At 41.2% G+C, this 24145-nt stretch overlaps 1 protein-coding gene across 1 annotated transcript in view; it reads right to left on the minus strand.

Annotated features, from left to right (window-relative positions):
* Positions 1-9828: 9828 nt before the first annotated feature.
* The window catches only part of LRMDA (leucine rich melanocyte differentiation associated), a 1143906-nt gene continuing 1129589 nt past the window's right edge, over positions 9829-24145 (minus strand). Inside the window, exon 7 of the mRNA XM_063133299.1 lies at positions 9829-10267. Within this exon, the coding sequence (XP_062989369.1) occupies positions 10188-10267 (80 nt within the window). The 3' untranslated portion in view covers positions 9829-10187. The remainder of the gene's footprint in view (positions 10268-24145) is intronic.

Below are 24145 nucleotides of genomic sequence, written 5' to 3' on the forward strand. Positions count from 1 at the left end.
ATTTAAAAACCTCAATTAAAAAAAATCCTAAAAAATCAATGGATGAACAGAACTGTTTCAAATTTGGTGTGGCTAAAGCTCTACCTAAATCCTATAATGGTGCGAAGTTTAATCTCTTTATCTTTAAAAATGATGATTTTAAAAATAATAATTTTAAAACCTCAATTTTTTTTAAAAAAAAATAAAAAATCAATGGATGAACGGATCTGTTTCAAATTTGGTATGACTAAAGCCCTTCCCAGGAGCTACCATTGTGGCAAGTTTCATATCTTTATCTTAAAAATGACTGAGTTATAAGCATTTTTGTTAATTCCCATTAGAGCTGTTCTTCGGGAAAATCCAGATTTCCCCTCCCCTCCCGGATTTGTGATCAAAACCCGGACAAATCCGGGCAAATCCGGTCATATAGTCACCCTACTGATAGTGCATTATTAACTTTTAGAAATCACTGTCAAAGAATGTGGTGAAAGTCACTACTTTAGATGGCTTTGGAAGTAGGAGTTTTAGACAGTGTCGTGTAGGAAACAGCTGTCACACCTATATAGAAGCTCCATGCTGAGGGGCCTACTTCTAAATATCAGAAGCTGGGAGGAAACAACAGAGGAAGGCCATTGCCTTGGAAGCTTCCCAATGGCATCTCGTTGGCCACTGTTCGAGAAGGAAGGTAGATTAGAGGGACCTGCATCTTGATCTAGCAGGGCTCTTCTTACACTCTTGGGGTGAAGCTGTTCGGCTACTATGGACATCAACAGGTGGTGCACAGTGGAATGTCCTCTGGTAGGGGCTTGCTGTAAACTAAGTGGGGAGCACATCTGTTGCCCACCTGTGCCAGTTCCAGAAGGGTGTGGTGAAGTAAGGTCAGGCACTTTTAGATAAGTCTATAGCTAACATACCAGCCTACACTGGTAAAAAGAATGCCAGGCACAGCCACTACCTGAGCTTCCCCAGGTAGTGCTAAGTCCAGGAGAAGTCCCAAACAGCACATTTAGTCCTTCACAAGGAATGGAACCTTCAGGCACTAGTTCAAGAATTCCACAATCTCATTTGGGCTTGTTTATTTTTTTAGAAGCGCTAAAGCCCATTGCATGAGTGGTGGGTCCTGAGAGTGTACGAACACAATAGGATATCACCCATTGTGTAGTTTTTAACTACTTCTAACATTTCACTCCTTATAGTCCCCTAATTATTCTTTTGTCTCCAGTACTGAACAAATTTAGCTCATTGTTCTAAGGCTGTTTTTTGTAACCCACCCAAATTTTCTTATAATTCGAAAACTTGTGCATTAGTCCTCTATGCTATATATTCTTTTTTCATTCTCTTATAGAAGGCAATTCTTGTCCCCACACCCACCCAATGTTTTGCTATTAATAGCCAAGATGAAACTAACTTATCAATCAATAGCTTAAAATTACTTTTGGCAATTTCTTCAGGAGTTTGTGCCATTAAGATACCTAAACATTGCTTTCCGTTTTACTTGTAACATTTGTTTACTGTATTTTCAATTCTTATCTATGTTAATTCCCAAAACTTCAGATTTCCTTTGACGTATTTTGCGTCATGAAAGCATATTAAAGTCATATAGTATATCCATCAACTTAAGAACTGACTGTCTCACATTATTAATTATATTAAATATTTATTGGATGGTTCTTTTAATTGTCTAGTTTACTCTTCTGGTCTTCTTCAGTGTGGAAGCCAGCTATCTCACAAAGGCTGCAATCCTATATTCAGTTACCTGAGAGTAGGTTTAATTGAACTCAATGGTACTTCCTTCTGATTAGACAAGCTTAGGATTGTGATTTAAGTCTGTTAGCCAGAGTTTATTTATTTATTTATTACATTTTTATACTGCCCAACAGCCACAGCTCTCTGGGCGGTTCACAAAAATTAAAACCATAATAAAACAACCAACAGGTTAAAAGCACAAATACAAAATACAGTATAAAAAGCACAATCAGGATGAAACCACGCAGCAGAAATTGATATAAGATTAAAATACAGAGTTAGAACAGTAAAATTTAAATTTAAGTTAAAATTAAGTGTTAAAATACTGAGAGAATAAAAAGGTCTTCAGTTGGTGATGAAAAGAGTACAGTGTAGGCACCAGACGGACCTCTCTGGGGAGCTCATTCCACAACCGGGGTGCCACAGCGGAGAAAGCCCTCCTCCTAGTAGCCACCTGCCTCACTTCCTTTGGCAGGGGCTCACGGAGAAAGGCCCCAGTAGATGATCTTAAGTTCCGGGCAGGTACATATGGGAGGAGGCGTTCCTTCAAATAACCTGGCCCCAAGCTGTTTAGGGCTTTAAATGTCAATACCAGCACTTTGAATTGGGCCTGGACCTGGACTGGCAGCCAATGAAGCTGGAAAAGGACTGGCATGATGTGGTCTCGTTGGCCAGTCCCTGTTAGTAGGCGGACTGCCCTGTTTTGTACCAGCTGAAGTTTCCAGACCATTTTCAAAGGCAGCCCCACGTATAATGCATTGCAGTAATCCAAACGAGAGGTTATCAGAGCATGGATAACTGTAGCTAGGCTATCTCTGTCCAGATAAGGGCGTGGTTGGTAAATCAGCCTGAGCTGATAAAAGGTGCTCTTTGCCCCTGAGTTCACCTGTGCCTCAAGTGACAGTTCTGGATCCAAGCGCACCCCCAAACTACGGACCTGATCCTTTAGGGAGAGTGCAACCCTGTCCAGGACAGGGCAAACATCACCTCGCCGGTCAGATGAACCACCCGCTAACAGTACCTCCGTCTTGTCTGGATTGAGTCTCAGTTTGTTAGCCCTCATCCAGTCCATTAACGTGCCCAGGCACTGGTTCAGAAGCTAGAATTCTGTAATTCATATTCAAAAGACATATTGGTTCATCAGACTCTCTACATCTTTCTGAGGTTTAGGAACTAAAATCATATGTGCCTCATTTTCTTATTATGAATTATATCTTCAAACAAATTAATTATATCTTCAAACAAACTCTTTGGCATTGTACTTGCTCTTTGTTTTGTAAAATTCTGCTGTCAAACCATCTGATACTGGAGCTTTACTTATTTTTAAGTTATTAATGAAAATTATTTCCTGTACAGTGAATTCCATCCTTATTTTAATCTTTGTTTTGCTGACATAGGCGGGGAATATTAATTGCTTATCATATATAAATCTGGTTAATCAGATTCATAGAACTTTTCAATTTTTTTTTAGTAAATTCCTCTATTATCTGCTCATTTAAGTATAGCATTTGTTCATTTTTAATAAGTCTTGTTATATTCACATCTTTATTTGTACTGGCCATAGGGTTCCCCACCCCTCGCCCCAACATTCACCTTAAGTCTAATTTTCTAGTTTTATACTTGCAGGGAGTAAAAAAACAAAACAAAACAAAAATGTATAGGAGCTTTAAAAATATGTCACGTTGCCCCATTCTGCTGCATGTGATAGGCCAGGCCTTAGTCCTTAACCCAAGGGAAGGCTGCAAACCATTGTCATATGGGCCACCTCCATGCCACACAAGCTAGAGATGTATACAGCGCTCATTCTTCCTCCTGGGGAGCACGACTCCATTAGATCCTTCCCTTGTACCAACTAGCTATGAGCTATCACTGGGCGCCTACAAACTGCAAGACGTCTATCATAACTGTCAGTTCTCTGCCATCAGTTTAAAGGCCATGAGTGTCAGGGATTCATAGCTGGTAACTAATCTGGTGAGCTACCATGGGTGGTGTGTGCTTAGACCTCAAGAGCCCTGTCCAGGCATAGAAGGGGACACTAGTGAGTAGGGCTCCGCTCCGCTCCGCTTCAGTTCATAGACGTGATAGCGGAGAGGCCTGATTCGCCTCTGACAAAGGCGGAGACAGATCGGGTCGGGGGGCTGTGGATCGAGGTGAAGTGGTTTGCCTCAATCTGGAGCTCCGGATGCAGGTAAGTGGGGGGGAGGGGGACTCATCTGCCACAGGCACTGCCGGTGATGGAGCCAGGTAAGGGGGCAGGTGTGTGGGGGGGCTTACCTGTGTCCTTTGTGGGCTTCAATTGAGGCCCCGGCTTCAAGACGGAAGAGGCCATGGCCTCCTCTTCTGGCTTCAAGCCAGGCCTCAATTGAAGCCCAAGACAGACTGCGACAGACACAGGTAAGGGGGCGGGGGGAGTTTGGCTTACCTGGCTCTGCTGCTGCCGCCACCATCCATGCGACGACAGTGATGGAGCCAGATAAGGGGGTGGGGGGAGGGGGCTTACCTGACTCCATTGCGTTCCATTGTGGGCTTCAACTGAGGGCCAGACATCAAAGCGGAAGCAGGCTGTGGCCTGCTTCTGCTTTGAGGCCTGGCCCTCAGTTGAAGCCTGCACCGGACCATGTAAGGGGGTGGGGGGGAGTTTCACTTACCTGGCTCCACCGCCGCCACAGTCCATGCAGTGATGGTGGCAGAGCCAGGTAAGGGGGCAGGGGAGCTTACCTGTGTCCATCACGGTCCATCGTGGGCTTCAATTGAGGCCCCAGCTTCAAGCCAGAAGCCTTTTCTTCTGGCTTCAATTGAAGCCCGTAACAGACTGCGACGGACACAGGTAAGGGGTGGGGGGGGGAGTTTGGCTTATCAGCCCCCATTTTGTCCCCCCTTCCCCACTTACTTGTCTTCACCATCCGCCACAGAGGCAAGTAAGTAGGGAAGGGGGGCAAAATCTCAATCCGCCCCTCCGGATCTCACTCCACGGAGTGGAGCGGGGAATGGGCAGATCGACCCAAAGTGGTTCGGGGGGGCTGTGCACAGCCCTAATTGTGAGTGACATCAACTCTTTTGACTGGCAGGCAACATTAGGCCTCTGTATTGGCCAGACCTGATAAACCAGGATATCTGCCTTCTGTTTTGCCCTTGAAAGATCTGCCTACAGCATTCCAGCTTGGCTCCATCGACAGCCCCGGGGACGCTGGGTTGAAGAAGCAGCTCTCCAGGTCTAGATTTTCTGGCTGCAACACTCTATTACTTGGTTCTTTTGTACATTTTAAAACAGTATCTGTAGTAGCAGTTCAGAATATGGAGTGGAATGTAGATGTAATTTTTTAAAAAAATCCTTAGAGCTAATTTTGTATAATTAACCAATTTCATGTTGTTAATGACTCCATAGTCCCAAAGCATGGTTTTGAATGGGACAAACTGCCTGCTATATTTATACTACTGGCCGTCCCTGAGAGACCCGGAGTAATTGGTTATGCAGAGGTCCTGGGAACACAATCTAAGAATAATTCTCTTTGGGCCTGCTGGATCTAGACGAACTGAGCTAGCGACAGTTTCACAGGGAAGCGAAGGCTGTAAACACTGCCACTCTTTCGCAAACCATATAAGTGTCAGAAATATTCCCCTCACCCTTATTCACAGGAATGTGCTAAGTACTCAAAAGAGAAGCAAAGGGAAAAGGAAATCATCTCTCCAAGGGAAAATTCATAGACTTTTGTGCAATATGCTGGGATTCAAAACTTTCCTTTGTTTTCTCCAGTTTAATCACCCGCCAATCTGACAACATTGCCCACCAAAGCAGCTTGCCATAAAACAACAATAAACAACCATACATTCTCTCTCTCTCAAAGATAATACATACCCTGAAAAAACTGAAATTGAGTCTTACTACTGCATCAAGCAGAGGTTAAAATGTATGGCAGAAGTGATGGGGGTGGGCTTCACAAAGTAGTAATTGGTCTATTAAAAATGTATTAAGTGGATGTCCAAGGTTAATTCTTTTCAAACAGATCAACTGTGGCGCAGCAAGGCCTAGAGGCTCCCGTGTAGGGCTGTGTGAGAATTTCATTTCAGCTGGCTTTTCATAAGAATTTACCAAAATTCACAAAGATCCCTGCATTTGGGACAAAAAGAGGTTGACATTTAAAAAATCCAAATGTGGGAGAAACGGAAACAGATTCATCCATCCAGTCCCAGGGCTTTGAGTACTCAGCGCTTCAGAGTCTGGTTTTGAATCCCTGTATATTCAATCATATTTGTTGTGCTACCTCTTTTTTCTGACAGTCTCCTTTTCTTTAACAGCTATAGGGCACACAGGTATATCATGGACATGGTCCTCTCCATGCTTGGAAGAACTGTACCTATTTAATCTGTCTAGGGCAGATGGGTGAGAATTTCATTTCAGCATGCTTCTGATAAGAATTTGCCAAAATTCTCAGTTCTTCAGATTCAGAAGAGAAAGAACTTGGTATTTTAGAAATTTGAATGTGGGAGAAAGAGAAACTGGCAGATCGATCCCTCCCTTCTCCAGCCTGGATGAGACCCTCACAACCTTCCCCAGTAAGTAACAGAAAGTGGGGAAGGAGTGAAGGTCATACTCACATTGGGAGGGAAACAGGTTGAAGGGAAGGCTCTCAACTTTGCTGTGCTCCTGAGGTTGTTGGGATTGTGATAAAGCTTTGAAGCCTCCAAGTTTGTTGTGCACATTCAGGTGCTCTTGGACCCTCTGTACAGCTCCTACTGCCCCCATGACGTCAGTCATCTGAGGCTGTGGCAGGCGTGCCCGATTCTGGCCGAGAGGATTGCGGAAAGCTCAAAAGTGTCTAGGTCCTGCTATACTCTTTGTGATGTCACAATGGGCCTAGCGGCCATTTGTACTTTACTAGCCCCATTTTGGAGTTGTTTGCTTCATGTGGATTCCAAATTGGGGCTGCCAGAAACACATTGCTCAAAACTGGTGTATAGATCTGAACCAGGTATAGTGACACCCAAAATATTTAAAACTTAAGTTATTGGACTATAATCCACAACACACTGGTACCAGAAAATTCGTACAGAAGCCAGCAGGAGAAAACCAGATTAACTGATTGGTGCATATTGACCTTATTTTCCTTTAGCTCGAGAGGTCCCCACCCCATCCCTGCAGACATATATAACAGATGGCAGGCAGGCAGAAATTTGCTCATAGGTAAGTATTTATTTGGGGGGAATTACAAAAATCCTAAGGGAAACCACCTTACTCTGTTCCCCAGTTTAATTTCCTTCAAAGGTGGAGTACTGCAAGTCAGATCAACCCCCCCCCCCATTTTGTTCTTTTCCCTCTTCCATGTTTTGCCTGATCTGCGGCTATTCTCTGCCTGCTTGTGAGATTTTATGAGATGCTGCCTGTGAGCATGGTCGTTGGTGAGGAGCAGGATGGTATGTCTTTGGGTATACAATTTGTAGTTGTATCTTTCCCGACAGATGAAAATAAAATATTTGCACAGTAACCCCCTGCACACATGTTCTATTGTTTTAAAGAATGACATTTCTCTTTTCAGAGGATGCTTTACACTTTGAAAAACAGCCCCTCCCCTCAATTTTTTTAAAATCAAAAGGACTAGAAGCATAGCAATAGTTTTGTTTTATATTTAAATCCAGGTTCTTAAGGACTTGCAGTCCAATCCAACTTTCATTTTAGGATTTCAGTGGGAAAAGAAATCATGTGGTGGTGGTGGAGAGGAAATCACCTGGAGTACTTTGTTAGCTACAACCTGAATAACTTCACAAGTCAACAACAAGGACAACAACACCCTTGCATGTTATTTTATTATGTTGCCCTGTCACTAGATAGATATTCTTAAATTGCAAGAGCCAAAAAAATAAAAATAAAAAATACATATGCCAGACTGTCTAGCTGAAGAGTTGGATAATTATGCTGATTTTAATTAAAGTTGTTGTATGTGACATTGCAAGAAACAAACCTCAAAACAAATTAGAATAATACCAATCATGTGCACAATTCATTCCCAAAATACTTTTACCTCCAAAGGGGGGGGGGGAAGCCTTTCTTGAGAATGATACATACAGTTTTGACATTAAAAAAAAATCCATTGGGAAAAGAAGGGAGGGGGGGGGAAATGCAGAAGTCATGTGGTCAGTTTGCAAGTACATTCTGATTGTTTGAGGCAGGGTTAAAAAGCCCTTGATGTAGACAAGAAGAGATCTCCAACCAGACTAAAGAAGAGATATTCAACCCGACTGAATGTGACACAAGGTTATTCCAAACACCCCTGCTTCGAACTCCACTGCCATGGTCAAAATATGTACTTATGCTTCAAAACATCCAGTCAAATGTGAATAAGCATGGCTTGCAGCTTGCAGTTGTTTGGGGGAAATGGGTTAACTTTCCCTCAAAACTTTTGTGTAAGCTATAGCAGTGCCTCCATCCTTTTCTTCCTTTTCAACAAACTTATGAAGTAGAGCTCTTTCCCATAAATATTCTTTTCTCTTGACCAGATGCCATGTGGACCATTTTAAATGGAAATGGTGCCAAATGCATATTTTGTGTGTAGATGTAGATACACACACACACACGGATAAATTGAGTTAGTTAGTTTTCCCCAACACAATATCCTCCAGATGTGTTGGACTACAGCTCCCATCATCCCTAGCCATGGATGATGGGAGTTATAGACCAACAGTTCTGATGGGCACCAGGTATAGGAAGATTACTCTTGTGAGGTACTAAAAATACAGAAATCCCTTAGGGAACTGGTCTAGTCTATGAAAAAAGGTTTTGCTTTGTTTCTAATACAAACATTAAGATACAGGTAAATAAAGCTGAGAAAAGTCCATCCCTCACATGACCATATCATCATCTGCTTTTCCTCATTATCAGCACGTCCTCAACCTAGGATGTGAAGTGAGCCCAGAACTATGCACTACAGCAGATGCAAGACCGCCATTGAAAATAGAGACCTAACATATTTTCTCACAGCATACAGCAAATTCAGAGTGCAATCATGTGATGCTGCATTTTGTATTACTAAATGTTACAGGGGAATAAGGAGTATGAGATCCGGGATTGCTGTTTGGGGTGGCAGCCATGTAGCTGCTATAATAGCTACTTCTGGCCAGAGACCACTGACTCATTTCACAGAGTACTTCATGTGCCCTCACCCATTTAAACATGCTCTGGTTTTATATTTCAACATGTAACCAGTTCTCTGCAAATTTACAACAACAGCAACAAAACATTTCTGAAAAGCTTTCAAAAATAGGCTAATTTTAGTTAACAATAGGCAAGAGGTTGGGTTTGCTTCACTTGGAGACTGATTAGTAGTAAGTGATAGAAGGAGTACCAGTACTGCTTAAGGAAGCCTTCTCCAACCTGGAGTCCTCCAGATATGTTGGACTACAAATCCCAGAATGTAGTCTAACACAACTGGGGGGCACCAAGCTGGGGAAGGCTCACTTAAGGACATGCAACCAAATTTATATGGCTCTGATTTCCAAGGGTTAGGGTGCAATCCTCTGCATGTTTAGACTGAAAAAAGCGCTACAACTCTCAGAATTCCCCATTCAGTATGGTTGGCTGGAGAATTCTGGAAGTTGCAGGGCTTTTTCCCCAGTCGAAACATGCAGAGGATTGCACCCTTAATCTTAAGAAGACTGGCCTGAGTCTTTTGTCTCTACTCCTTTCTCAAAATTAGTCTGGCTGAGAGCAGCAATTTCATTGTTCATACATTCTTTCCATGTTCTTGCACTTGTATTTCTAAACCTAATCTCTGCAAAAACAACTTTCAACCCTTCCTGAGAAGCCAATAATAAATATAAACACTCCTGAATTTTATTGAGTAATCCCCCATTCCAGCACTTAAAAGTTACATCACATCTCTGACAGTTCTTGTTATTCCCCCCTCCAGGAAAAAAAAACACACCAAAGCCATGATGTTCTACATGTGCTATGCGGACTTTGTGTGTCCACATTAAGCACTTAATTCCTGAGGAAAATAAAGACAGATAAGGAAGTGAGGCTTTTTGAAAATCCTAAACTGCAGCCATTATTTTTTTTGATGAACATATAGCTTTGTCACTCAACAGGCAAACCGAAGATAGAAAAGGGTTGCTTTTGTTAAAAGCAGCTGAGCATGCTCAGTAAGGCCCCAGGTGTGACCTTTGCTCTTCTGCGAGCAGCAATTGGGCCAGGCAATCCATCATGGTGTTCTTCCTGTCAGGCCTGGTGCGTCGCTGCAGCTGTCTGTCACACTGGTGGATGGGACCTGCTTAGAGGCAATCATGTCAATCTCTATGTGACTACTCAGGCAAAAGCAGAAGGATGATTTTGACAGTTCTGGCAAAGTCAGCAGAAGGTACTGGAGGACTTTGGTTTACACATGCTTTCCTTTCCTTTTAGAGACGTGGATGCAATTTGTGCTTTTCTCTGTGTGTGCGGTGTAGATGGTTTTGCAGGCGCACAGTTTGCCTCACAGCTGATCATCACGTATGAATCGGTTGCCTTCAGAATGCTTCCCATAATAGACATAGCGGCATTTCCCTAAAACACCTGCAGCAAAAGGGGAACAAAAAGGTTTAGCATTTAGTATGACGTGTGTAATGATAGCGGGCTGCAGGGAGACGGGAGGAGGAGACGGTTAGGGCTGGGAATTCAGTTCCATAAAACTCCAAAGAGCTTTGGCTATTGGGCGGTATAGAAATACAATAAATAAATAAATAAAATCTGGTTTCTGTATATTTAGCAATTATTTGAGAAAAATACGGTATCGGGCCAGATTGGACTACACTCTCTGTGTGGTTGGGGAGCAAGATTTATGCCTACCTGTCCTGCCCAGGCACTGTGTGTGCTCATCCTCTTGGATATCCAAGTGGGGATATCCAAGAGGATATGTATTCACCCCAAGAGTGGGGTGAATACATAAAAAAATGAGTTGCAAATTTCCAGGTTGTATGAATGCTTTTCAGGCCTACACCCACATATTGAACTTTATGCAAGTCTGCCCTATTCATACATTGCGCTAATATGTAGATGTCTCTCACAACAGGCATCCCCAATGGGTGTGGCAGGAAGGCGTGGTCTCTCTCTTCCTGCATGTGTAGGAAAATGTGAACCGCCCAGAGAGCCCAGGCTATTTCATAGAAATGAAATAAATAAATAAATAATAAATAAAATGATTGGGGAGAAAATTTCATCCAAAGAGGACTATAAATTTGAAATAAAGTTGCCACTGTTGCTTTTGGTTAAACAAAAACGAAATCAACAGGTCTGCCCTTAAGTCGATCTCAGTTCAAAACAGTTAAAGGAATTCTGTTATATGGCATGTCAGCAATGTATGGAATTCACTACCACAAAATGGGATGATAGCCACTAGCAAAGAAGGCTTTTTTTTTTTTTAAAAAAAGGATAATATTAATTCAGAGAGGACAGATCTTTCAGTGGCTATTGACATTGATAAATTAGACAGTATGTCAGAATACTACTTTTATTTATTTATTTACTGAAAAAGGTTATGTACCAACTTCCAAACATGTTTTCAAATGCTGAAGTGAAAATTCAGTATTCATTTTCCAATTTCTCTGCTCTATTTTTGAAAAGGAAGTTCACATCAGAATTTAGGTACTTCAGACATTTATTCGGGCACCTCTTGATTATGTTGGCTTGCATCAAATACGGAATTGCATAAACTGCCTGCTGTCAAATATCATTGCATGTCATCCATCAAGTGCTGTCATATGCTAAATACCAATGCATGTCAAAAACAAAGTTCAATCAGCACTAAATACGGCTATATGCCAACCAATAGTCAGATATTCAGTATCAATGCATATTAAACTCATGCTGTACCAAAAACGTTTCCCACATTTTTTTGACCATCCTCATCCAATTTGATAGAAAAGAAATTGCTTTCATAAAGAAACTCAACAGTGAAGAACATTTTGGAGAAATTCTCATGGGTTGAGTTCCATTTCATGTGTTTACCTTACTTAGGAGGCGCCAAGGATTATGTGCAAGTGTTCTGTGTTTAATTTTTGTTATTGTACATCCATCTTGCTAACAGTCTGTAGTCTTCTTAGTGTCCCACATTTCAATTATAGCCCAGGGGAAGATATCATGAGGTAATTCCTCCCGTACGGCTTTTTCAGATCAGGAAGTTTAGGCTGCACAGCGATGGAGAGATATGTATAACAGAAGGAAAACATACAGACCACCCTCAGCCACCTCACAGTGATTGGGTAAGTTCAAAAACAGCATCAAAATAAATAATAAAAAAGCTCTGAGAAGAATGAGGCAGAAAAATGGACACCTCTTTCATGGGGAAAGAAAATATTCAGGAAATTGAAGGACATATTTTGGCTCAGCATTAGCTCCACCTCTTCCCTGGAGTTGGACGCAACACTCCCACCCTCACACCTACATTGTAGTGGATGCAAAATGGGTGCCAGCTTGTCAACACAGTTGATGTTGTTGCCACTTGCAGTGGCAGCACAAAAAACCAAAACCCTTACAAAAAAGAAAGAAAGAATCTGAGCTATAAGCCCTGCCAATGGTGAACCCTACTTCTGGGAAACTGTTGAGAATTTCTTCTCCCCCTAGAGAAATTTAGTGTAATTCTCCTCCCCGTTTCTCTGCCACAAATAGGGTGGAGAATTTTGAGAGGCCATTTGCGCACAGCTCTATATTAAACCAAGGACTCTAACAATGTGACCATAGTCTTTGCCTCATCTTATCTCAGTTTAGACAAATCTAGATGGTCATTTTGGGATATATAGAACTCCATCTCACATCCCCCTGTAAGGAATTTAACAATTCTCATCGAAACTCTTTTTACTTTCCTTGAATATTCCTTGAACATTCCCTTGATGCACCTTGGAATTCGCATGAAACTTAATACGAATGCAAGCCAAAAACTACATATTCGAGATGCACCTATAATTGGGATGTATAGATCAGTCTATTTCTGGGCCATATTAATTTCATTGTGTTCATTCATAAGTCTGTTCTGGAATTAATTTGAGATTTTTTTAAAAATAATCTGCATGAAAATTCATATTTAAATATTATTTAAGTATGCATTTTAATACTATTTCTCACAAAATAGGCATCCCTAAATGTATTTTCACTTTAAATATGTATTTTTCAATGGATCTTATCCTAATATATATATATATATATATATATATATATATATATATATTCATCCATATTTTTGGTACATGTTCTGAGCCAAGATCTTCATTGCAAAATTCAGGGAAGCGTGAATTCTGAAGAATAACGGTGTTCTGATATGCACATTAATCTAGGATCCATTCAGTTCCCTTTGAAATGTAGACTGCAAAAAATCCTCAGGCATCCTTCATCTAGTGACATATAGAAAAAATAGCAGAAAATGGCACCAATCTAGCAAATGTGTCCAGGAAATGCAACTAAGGACTTCCTATTGTCAGCTGTAGAATATCTGGCCTTTCGGTGTTTTGCCTTCTATAGCCAGCAGGCGTCAAAGGTGGCTGGCTCATGTTGTTTTCAAAGTTGTAGCTATTTTAGGGATACTTGAGGAATTCCCAAATGCTCCGATGCTGTTCTCAGCTCAACAACCATATCAAAGGCTGCAATCCCATACACACATACGTGGGGATAAGCCCCACCGAACTCAATGGGGCTTACTTTCAAGTAAACATGTACAGGTTTGCACTAAAAATACATTTTAGAATGTGCATTTTTAAAGAATGTGCATTTAGACATATGTATTACATTTCAAAATATGTGTTTTTAGAGAAAATATGCTTAAATGCATATTTTATTATTTTTTCCTGCAGCCCTGTTTTAATTCGCAACGTAATACAGAACTGGGATAGGACTTATGGGTGAACAGATGTAAAAGTGATGCAGACCAGAAATAGACTGGTTTGCCTACCCCCATGCCATTTTTGAGAAACCAGCATGCATGGAAAACTGGGCTTTTATCTTCTTGGATATATTTTTCCTATGATCACTGTGGATATCATTACCCTTTTTTTTCATTAGGCTGGATGGGCTTTTCGATTTAAAATCACTCCGAAAATCACTCACAGGTGTTATATCACCCCTGTTAGACTGCACCATATTAGTGGTAATATTTCCCTGCTCTGTTGGCGTGGTTGCTCAGTTCCTGGCACTTATATTCATCTTTGGTGAGAATGTCAGCAGGTCAAAACTTTTTGGTCAAGGGTTTTCTAAACCATTACAAACATTATTCATGTTGAAGTAGAAACTGATCCAGCACTGTCTCTACTTTCTATTTTTAGGAATGCCAATAGAAACATTATTCCCAAAGCCTTGGTCACCCATTTGCTGGTTGCAGCCAGGTGGGAAATTGCCCAATTCTGGAAAAGTGACAGACTTTTTGACCATCAACGCTGGTTTGATAAGATTTGGAAACTAGCTTTAAATGATAAGTTGACACAACATAGCAGGTTAGCAAGAGGAGAAATAACATCAGACACATTTGTGGAAAACTGGTTGGACTTTTTCACATTTATTAATATGAATCCTGGCGAACCTAGACCCCCCCCAATGACTCAGGAATCCTTTTGGTCAGAGGTTCTAACTTAACCTGCATCTTTTTCTGTACCAAGTGCTTATTGAAGGAATGAACACCCATACTTTTTATAGTGGTGCTGTGGGAACATTTATATTGTTGTTGAGTGTTTTCTTTTACTCTCTGTGCTTATTGTATTTGTCCTTACTTGAAAATCAATAAAAATAGTATTAAAAAATAATAATTAAAGACCATGAAGTATATTTTTATTAGCATCAGTTTATTATTATTATTATTATTAACAACGTTCCTCGGGTTTCTTTGGCAGACAGCACTGATAAAAGTCCTATGTGAGGGCTGCCATGTTTCTCAGCGACTGGGGCTGAGGCTGTTTATGGAAATCCTGGTGAGCGAGTGCTCTTTGATGAATCCTGGAGACTGCAGCTAGGTGTCAACGCTTAGAAAATGAGGCAAGGACATGAGGTATTAATATTGTCAATGATCTCTTGACAGGAAAACAGATACTGCATTCACCATCAGATTTTAAATAGACATCAAGTGCGTTAATGACAAAAGGGCAGGCTTCAAACAAAGGCGGCTATCTGGCGGTGCACTGAGCGAGTCTTTGGGCTGGCAATAACCTGATCTGAAAAGACACTGTCAGGGCTACAGACAGGCCTGGAATTGTGTGCGGTGACAGAAAACAGAGATGCTGACAGAGATACCGGTGCCATATTATGCCACGTATATTCTAACACTGTCTCCAACCCTAACAAAACCTGACATCCTTTCCTATCACTTATAGTATTCGCCGTAGTTCCTGGAGAAGATTTCTCCCCAGACATCATTACAAACTCCACTGTAGTTTTAAAGTTCCTGGCAGGCCTGTTCTGTCATGGAGGTTGGGTCCTAGAGGCCTAAGGATAACCTCAGTCAATCTAAATTTGGAGTTTGCCGCGGAAGTGCTCTCATTTTCACTGAGATCTCAGCTACTTGAGGTGATCTGAACGTTAAAGTGTGAGGAGCTGTCACCTTGAATAAAATCCTTAAAGTAAAGGCGCTCAGTTCCTGGGATGTTCAGCAAAGATGTCGGACAGTCTGGCAGCAAGAAATGAAATCCAGCTGCTGCTGCTCGCCTGGGGATAAAGGTGCTTGGGCTAGTGACAGTTAAAGTCAGCGGAATATTTTTTTTTGAACTCCTGCAGCCTACAATTGTTTAAATTAACAAAGTGTTGTCTCCACTGAGAGTCCCTACCAAGGCGCACAGCTGTGATTCGATTGCCGGGTGGATTGTATACACATTTCTCCTCACAGGGCCCTGATAAAAGCACAGTTGAAAATGGTGCCATGAGACTTTTTATATATATATGAAGGTTATTTGTAAAACAATAGGCTTCCTTATAATTTAAATGAGGTGACAGCAATTTATCTCTTACACACACACACCCTTTCCCCCCCTACTTAGCAGCTAAAGAAAACTGTGAAAATTATAGGGGGGTTGTATGCTAGAGTAAGAGTATTTGATGATCCGATATACCATGTGTAGGTTTAGGAAACCAACTGCTTCTATCTCTGTAGGGGACAAAGCTTCCAAACCCCCCTCCCAACCTTGCTGTGCGTGTCCACAATTCGTTCTTTTGCTTGCATCTTCAGAAAATAATTCCACAAACGTGTGTGGGAAAAATGAGACCCCCACATTTAATGACATATGTGGCATTTTTAATTAAAATATCCGGCATTGGCCATAACAAGCTCAGTATCCTTCCAATGAGTCAAGAGCGGTGAGCTCTATTCAGAATAAACTCCCTGTTCTGGCTCTTGAAAAATGGCACACTGAGGTCTCTTGAGGGATCATCTTCCCCCAAATGAGGCTCCTAATTTTTCTTAAGTAGCCGCTTCCACCATCACCATAAGCTGTTAAAACTATAATTATGAAAAAATTGCATTGGGAAGATTCATTTTTAAATACACTCTTTATCTTTTAAATGTTTTCCCTCGGTGGAATGGATGTTCTAATTATATCGGGTAAGTAACAATCTTGCAATCGCTTGCATGCATTGTGAAATCTGTCTCACTTGAACACTACATTGTAATGTCAGTGTGATAGACCTTCCAGAGCTGGGGTGCAGGGAGGCAGGCCCAATTATCCCCATAAATAAATACATGAACACAGGGGAAAGCAAGGTTTTTTTTAATGTCTTTTTAAAAATTGGGTGTGCCTAGCTCAGAAGTCTTGGACAGTTAGGCTACAATATATACATCCTAGTGAAGACAAAAAAAAAAAAAACAGTTGGCGTTTCTCAGGATGTGAAATCATGCCTCTGGGTCAAATTTCATTCCAATCAGTATTTAAAGCTATAGCACTCTCCTCTGGTACCATTTCCCATTTTTGCATCTTCAAAATCCTTCCAAACAAAGAAGACTTTATGTCTCTTGACAAATGAGATGCCCCATCAAGAGAAACATGGTCAAGAACAGCTAACCCCTTTTCTAAAAGGGCATACTCCTAGATGTTGAAGTGGTCACTGTGGGTGGGAGTGCCTTTTACGAACTTCACTTGCTTTGTCAGCTATGTCCATTGCTGGAAGACAGAGAGAAGTGCCACACTAATGGTCAAAATACTTTATAGACATAGCATGCAGCTCCTTACATGGGGGGATCTGAGCCATGCAGGAGGAAAGGGCTAGTCCTTCTCTCCACAACCACGATCCCTCTAGAATTGCCCCTTGTGCAGCTGTTAAGACTTTAGGGTGACCATATGGAAAGGAGGACAGGGCATCTGTATCTTTAACAGTTGTATAGAAAAGGGAATTTCAGCAGGGGTCATTTGTAGCTTCGGCTATTGGGCAGTATAAAAATGTAATAAATAAAATAATAAAAATAAATAAAATAAAATAAACGCCTGGCGAAATTCCCTCTTCATCACAACAGTTAAAGCTACAGGAGCCCTGCCCTCTTTTGTCTCTAGTCAAGAGGGCAGGGCTCCTGTGGCTTTAACTGTTGTGATAAAGAGGCATATGGCATGCATACAAGTGATATCTGCTGAAATTCCCTTTTCAGTACAAGTGTTAAAGATACTGGAGCCCTGCCCTTCTTTTCATATGGTCACCCTAGAGATAATAGTTTCCTCCCTTGCTATCTCCGACTGTAGGGTGACCATATGAAAAGGAGGACAGGGCTCCTGTATCTTTAACAGTTGTATTGAAAAGGGAATTTCAGCAGATGTCATTTGTACATATGGGGAAACTGCTGAAATTCCCTCTTCATCACAACAGTTAAAGCTGCAGGTGCCCTGCCCTCTTTTAAATCTGGTCACTCTAGTATAGCTCCTCCAGCTTTAACTGTTGTGACGAAGAGGGAATTTCACCTGGTGCTGCATGAATACAAGTGACACCTGCTGAAATTCCCTTTTCTATGCAACTGTAAAAGATGCAGGAGCGCTGTACTCCTTTGCATATGGTCACCCTAGAAATACTCTCAGGGGACTAAACATCCTATGCATGTTTAGACAGAAAACCCTACAATCCTATGCATCTTTAGGCAGAAAATCCAACAACCCTATGCATTTTTAGACAGAAAACCCTACAATCCTATGCATCTGGTCACTCAGATTGCATCTTGTCAATCTGGTCACTCTAGTATAGCTCCTCCAGCTTTAACTGTTGTGATGAAGAGGGAATTTCACCAGGTGCTGCATGAATACAAGTGACACCTGCTGAAATTCCCTTTTCTATGCAACTGTTAAAGATACAGGAAGCCTGTCCTCCTTTTCATATGGTCACCTTATCCAACCGCAACAACCGGAGAGGGGTGGGTGGGAATGTTGTGGTGGTGGGTTGGCTGGGGATGGATCGATTGAACTTCCACTCCTGCATGCTGTGGTGCTGATCCAGATTAGACCTCCTGCGCTTACTTTTGAGGAAACAAAAAACAACAGGGAGCTGTAGACTGCAACTTTACTGTGATGTGTAGTTTCATCCTAAATTCCAGAAGAGTTTACTGTAATGTACTGTATTGTAACTATCTTTGAAGAACGTTTGGAAACCAGCTGGGGCAAAATTAGGCTACACTATTATTATCAGAAAGAAGCTCCCAGGAACATATTCTGTCAGTTTTAAAACAATTCATGGTGCAATACTATGCTTGTTTAGACAGAAAAAGGCCCTCAGGGACCCATGGAGTTGTGGTTTTTCGTGTTTAAATATGCACAGGATCGCACTCTTAGTGAGTTACCAAGTTTAGTTTAAGGTATTGGTTTTAACTTTGAAAGCTCTAAGTGGTCTATATCCTGATTATTTTAGGGAACAACTTAACTACATACAATCCATCCTCCCCAAATTTTGGAATCAATCATTGAGGACTTGCTCAGAATTCTTTTCCTTATGGATGTCTAGTTGTCATTTAGAAGGACCAGGGACATTGCTGTGGTGGCACTATAGGTGGCACCTCAACTTCAGAGGGGTGTGTGTGTGTGTGTGTGTGTTTATTCCCTTTTGGAAGCAAGTGCACATATTCCTACTCCAATGACATTTCAATATCTGAATTTACCTTCTTTTTTGCCAGTAGTACTTTTTTCTGTTTTTTAAATGGGTTTAAAGTTTTTTGTTTTTTGTTTTACTCTTGTTTTACTTTGTAAATTGACTTGGAAATTGTGTTGAAATAGGATGAATGAAATAATGTTTACAAGGGCTGTGAATGAAGGTAGATAGCATGCTCTGGCTAGTCGAAAGATAAAACATACCTAGTTCTCTAGCTATGGGACTCCCCCAAACAAGGAAAATACTAGGGTGACCATATGAAAAGAACAGGGCTCCTATATCTTTAACAGTTGTGTAGAAAAGGGGATTTCAGCAGGTGTCATTTGTATGCATGCAGCACCTGGTGGAATTCCTTCTTCATCACAACAGTTAAAGCTGCCCTCTTTTGTATCTGGTCATGTTAGGCAGGGCTCCTGCAGCTTTAACTGTTGTGAAGAAGAGGGAATTTCACCAGGTGCTGCATGCATACAAATGACACCTGCTGAAATTCCATTTCCTATACAACAAAGATACAGGAGCCCTGTCCCTCTTTCCATATAGTCACCCTAAAATAAAGTATTTGAGCCTTCTTAAGAATAAATGAATACAATCTTAGAACCAAAGCCACAGTTTTCCTCTATTGTTCTTCAAACGCCAATCTGCTAACATGTGTGTCTTGGGAGTATAGTGGAGGAGCCAATGACATGGCTACTTCTTATCCAAACATCGCTTGGCCAGGCAGATGGCTTTCAGATGGAAAAGACCTAAGGCAGTGTATGGATTGAAGCCAAAGGATTCTCATGCCGCTAAGTAAATTAGCCCCCAAATTGGGGACTTCAAACTTTTAAAAAAATCCACCATGAATGTAAAATTTCTTACATTTCTTTTTTTAAAAAATCACACATGGCACGAATTGGGCTCAAAAGTACTCCATGTAAAGACCTGTCTACTCTGGAAGTGTGAACCACATTTAAACCAGTTTAGTCATAGCTTTCTCTAAGGAACTCTAGCAATTATTGCTTTATGATGGTCCTGAGCATTTTCTTGGAAAGAGGTAGGCATATGTTCCTGGGTGCTGCTGTTGTGTTTAAAAGAAATTTAATTTCTTTGAGGTTTTCCCAATTCGTTTTTAAAATGTAAATTTAAAAAAATATTTGTGTAAGCTGCGCAGAGCCTTAAGAAGAGACCAGGCTAACAAGTAAATACTGCATTATATTATAGGAGTGTTCACAAAACAAGAGGTGAAGGAAGAAGACAAAATGTTCCCAATTTGCAAGGGCTTGAGGAGGACACCTTTCACCTGATGGAATGTCATCAAAAGCAACTCCTCCACAAAGTAAAGAGCATTAATACTCCTATCAATACTTCAAAACGCATCTCAGACCTCCAACTCTCTCTCAACTCCACCACCCCTCTCTTCTAATCAGACAATGAGGATAGCCTGTGGTGATAACACTTCCTAAAGAAAGGGTGGGAAAATTTCAGAGAAATTTATTAAACTTTATTCTGGTGTGCTCGGGTGGGTGGGTGCGTTTATTTTCTTCTTTCTTTCCTTTCCCCTTTTTTACCCACTCTGTTCTTTATAGGTCTAAATAAATATAATCTTAAAATATCCAGAAGGCAAGAGTGTGGAAAAATTGATGCAAGGTTTTAAGAGTGTCAGAGGCAGTTCCATAGCGTCTTTGCTGCTCTGTAAACAAACACAGATTGTATCTGCTTTGCGAGGCTTTTGAAAAAAAATGGATTCTACAGGTTTTTAGACTGGTTTAATGTGAACCAGAAGAATCTAGAAGTGGAGGACGTCTATTGGCTCGTGGGCACACATTAGACAACTCTCATTCTCCACAGGGGGAGGAGTTTTGCAACTGTTCTTAAAATGTTCATGGGTTGTACCCCTGCGCCCGCTAAGGTGAATGTATCCATGAATAAAGGTATATTTAATATGTTTAAAAAATTAAAAAGATTGACCACATGCATGAAGCCAGACTGAGTATTTCTCCAACTCATGGTTGAAGAAGTTCTTCTCTTCCATCAAAGACATCAAGGCCCTTTCTACACCTAAGGATTATCCCAGGAAAATGGAGGGATTGTCCCTGCCTGCTCCCGGGATCCCCTGTGTATCATTTGCATGCATAAGGTTGATCCTGGGATGATCCCGGGGGAAAAGACAGGTGTAGAAATGGCCCAAGTCAAATAGCACATTTCAGACCATGGCAACACCGTCATCTCCTGTACAAGTAAGAGCATGAACCTCAATCCAAGTAGCTGGTACAGACAAGAATAACAGCATATCAATTCTCACCAACATGGCTGTAAGAAAGGTGGGGCAGCAGCATGTGTGTGTGTGTGTGTGTGTGTGTGTGTGTGTGCGCGCATGTGTGTTGGGGGGTAGAGAAGCTGAGTTTGGAGTCAATAGGGAATGCATGCTGGGAAATTCTACAATGAAGGTGATAAAGGCGAAATGTGAAGTTTCCAATCCAGGCCAGGAGAAGCTGCAATGATGTTCAGTGTAAACTAGCCGTCAAGCTGATGTGTGATTAAAGGCAGACTGGTGTAAAAGTGCTTCAGAGTTCCCACTGCAGCTGAGGATGAAATATGTGTTCTTTTTCTAAAGAGAGGAAATGGGGGAGCAGGAGGGGCGAAGATGCACTGCAAGCTTATTTTTAAATAACTTAAATCACCACGTAATGTGTAACTGGAAAAAAAATGGAGGCCTTTGTCCAAATCCTTGGGAATAAACAGACAAGTTGATATTTAATAATAAGCTATATTGTGCAAGGGTTGTATTATGTCACCATGATCTAGTTAGGCCACAACTATGGGTTGCTTTATACGACCCAGGCTGAGATACAGTTTAAAGTCCTCTAACACATTAAGGAGCAGAGCCATTAAGTTGACAGATTAAAAAAAGATCTCAGAGCTAATGTTTCCATTATGCATATCCTGGCAGTGGAACAAACAACACGCTGTTCCTTAGATGTCATACTTCATTTGTAATGAGAGAGGGAGAGAGAGAAAGAAAGAGAGAGAGAGAGAGAATCTCTTCCTCATTGAATGACAGTGACATGATGACCTTTGATCTAGGCATATGCTCTCTACAGATCCACTCCCTCTGGTGAAAATGGGTCCATTTAGGGAATATTACTTTCAATCATTTAAGTAGCTGTGACCCTTGGGTGTGAATAGGTTGGTGACTCTGCAGAAAGACATCTGTACATGAGTGATATAGATGGATGGATGGATAGATAGATAGAATGTTTGTAAATTATGACAATTGCAATGTCGGAGGCTTTATTTTTTTTCTTATTAAGAAGAGAGCCCAGCCAGCATGAGCCCAAAGCAAGTATTAGCTTGGAAGGTTTAATTTTATAGATTGAAAGAGTCACAAAGTGTGAATGCAGAAGTCTGTTTACAAAGTGTACAGTTGTTGATTGGTAAATAGTCTTCTGTATTCACTCAGAGTTACATGTGATCACGTAGTGGGCTGGTTTGGATGCAATGCTAAACCATAGTTTAGGGTGATTAGAATGAGCCTAACCTCCTTGCAAGCTCATGTGCTCACCCATCCTCGATCTTCTTCTGGTGCAACTGCAAATTCAGAAGCTTTTGCTTTCATTTTTAATTAACAATGTATTGTTGTGTCGTCCATATGTGATAAACTGTGGTTAATTGTAACAACAGTTTGTTTGAAACAATTCAACTTCAAAGTGTTATGAAGCTGTCTTGTTTCAACACACCATCCTTAACATTGGACTCGATGGCCTTGTAGGCCCCTTCCAACTCTGCTATTCTATGATTCTATGATTAACCACAGTTTAGGGAGCAGACTACACAATAAACTGTAATTAATCTCCTCTTCAAGATTGTGCTGAAGGAGGAGAGTTGAGGAAGAGTGTGTGACCCCAAGGCTCACTTTAGCTCATTGCCATGATGCTAAAGCATGGATTTGTGTTAGGTCTTGTGTAACAGATCCTCCCAAGCAATATGAATTTTACCACTTCATCCTTTCCCCAGATTTCTAATTGATGGGGATGTGTGGTAAAATTCTCTCCACCTGGCAGTACAATACAGATGACCAGCTTACCTGACCGGTCAGCTTGATGTAGTTAGGAAAGTGTCCCCCCACCCCGTGTTAAAATACCTTCAGTAATTTAAATCCCATTGCTTCTTGTTTACTTTCAGTAACCACAGTACTCCACTGTTCTTTAGTGGATGGATTGCGACCCATAGCTGGATCACACCATAAGATAAGTCATACCAAAGATGCCACCACCTGTTTTTTTTTTAGAAAGATAAAGACATGAGGAGAACCCTGATGGTCCAGTCCACCATTGTGCTCACACAGTGGCCAACCAGATGCCCTGGGACACCCACAACAGGGCTTGAGTTCCGTAACACCCTCCTAATTGTGTTCCCCAGCAACTGGTATACAGAAGCATACTGCCTCTGAACCTAGGGTAATAGATACTTTATTTATTTATTGCATTTCTATACTGCCCAATAGCTGAAGCTCTTTAGGCGGTTCACAAAACCGCAATCATGACTAATCCCTTTTGATAGCTTTAAGCTCCATGAATTTGTCTAATACCTTTTTAAACCCATCCAAGTTGGTGGCCATCACTACATTCTGTGGTAACGAATTCCATAGTTTAACTGTCCAAATTCTGCCACCATTCAAGAGGCAGCTGGACAACCATCTGTCAGGGGCCAGATCTACACCAAGCAGAATATGACACTTTGAAAACATTTTGAAAACTGTATAAAGAGTGTGTCCTGGACCTCAATAGTTGTCACTACTGTTATAATCCATTTTAAAGCAGTAGTGTAGATCCTGCCAGGGATGCTTTAGAGTGGATTCCTGCATTGAGCAGGGGGTTGGACTTGATGGCCTGTAGACCCCTTCCAACTCTGCTATTCTATGATTCTATGATTTATTGGATGACCCCGGATTCTAATATTATGAGCGAAGGAGGAATACTTCCCTCTCTATCCACTTTCTCCACACTATGCATAATTTTATACACCTCTATTATGTTTCTCCTTACTCACCTTTCTTCTAAGTTAAAAAGCCCCAATCATTGTAAGCTTTCCTCATAATGGAGGTCCCCTGGTCCCCTGATCATTTTGGTTGCCATTTTCTGCACCTTTTCCCAACTCTATAATATTCTTTTGAGGTGCTGTGATCAGAACTGGGCACAGTATTTCAAATTTGTTGCACCATGGATTTGTATTAGAGCACTATGATCTTGGCAAAAAATCCCTCTCTCTGCATGCAGCCATTTGGACCCCCAATAAGGCTACAGGAAAACTGGCATATAACATTGATAGATGATATAATATGTGAATGTAAGACAGTGGTATATGAAAAATTATACCCGTATATCATAACTCGTG

Source organism: Elgaria multicarinata, chromosome 8 (genome assembly GCF_023053635.1).
Source record: "Elgaria multicarinata webbii isolate HBS135686 ecotype San Diego chromosome 8, rElgMul1.1.pri, whole genome shotgun sequence".
Taxonomy (NCBI): Eukaryota; Metazoa; Chordata; class Lepidosauria; order Squamata; family Anguidae; genus Elgaria; species Elgaria multicarinata.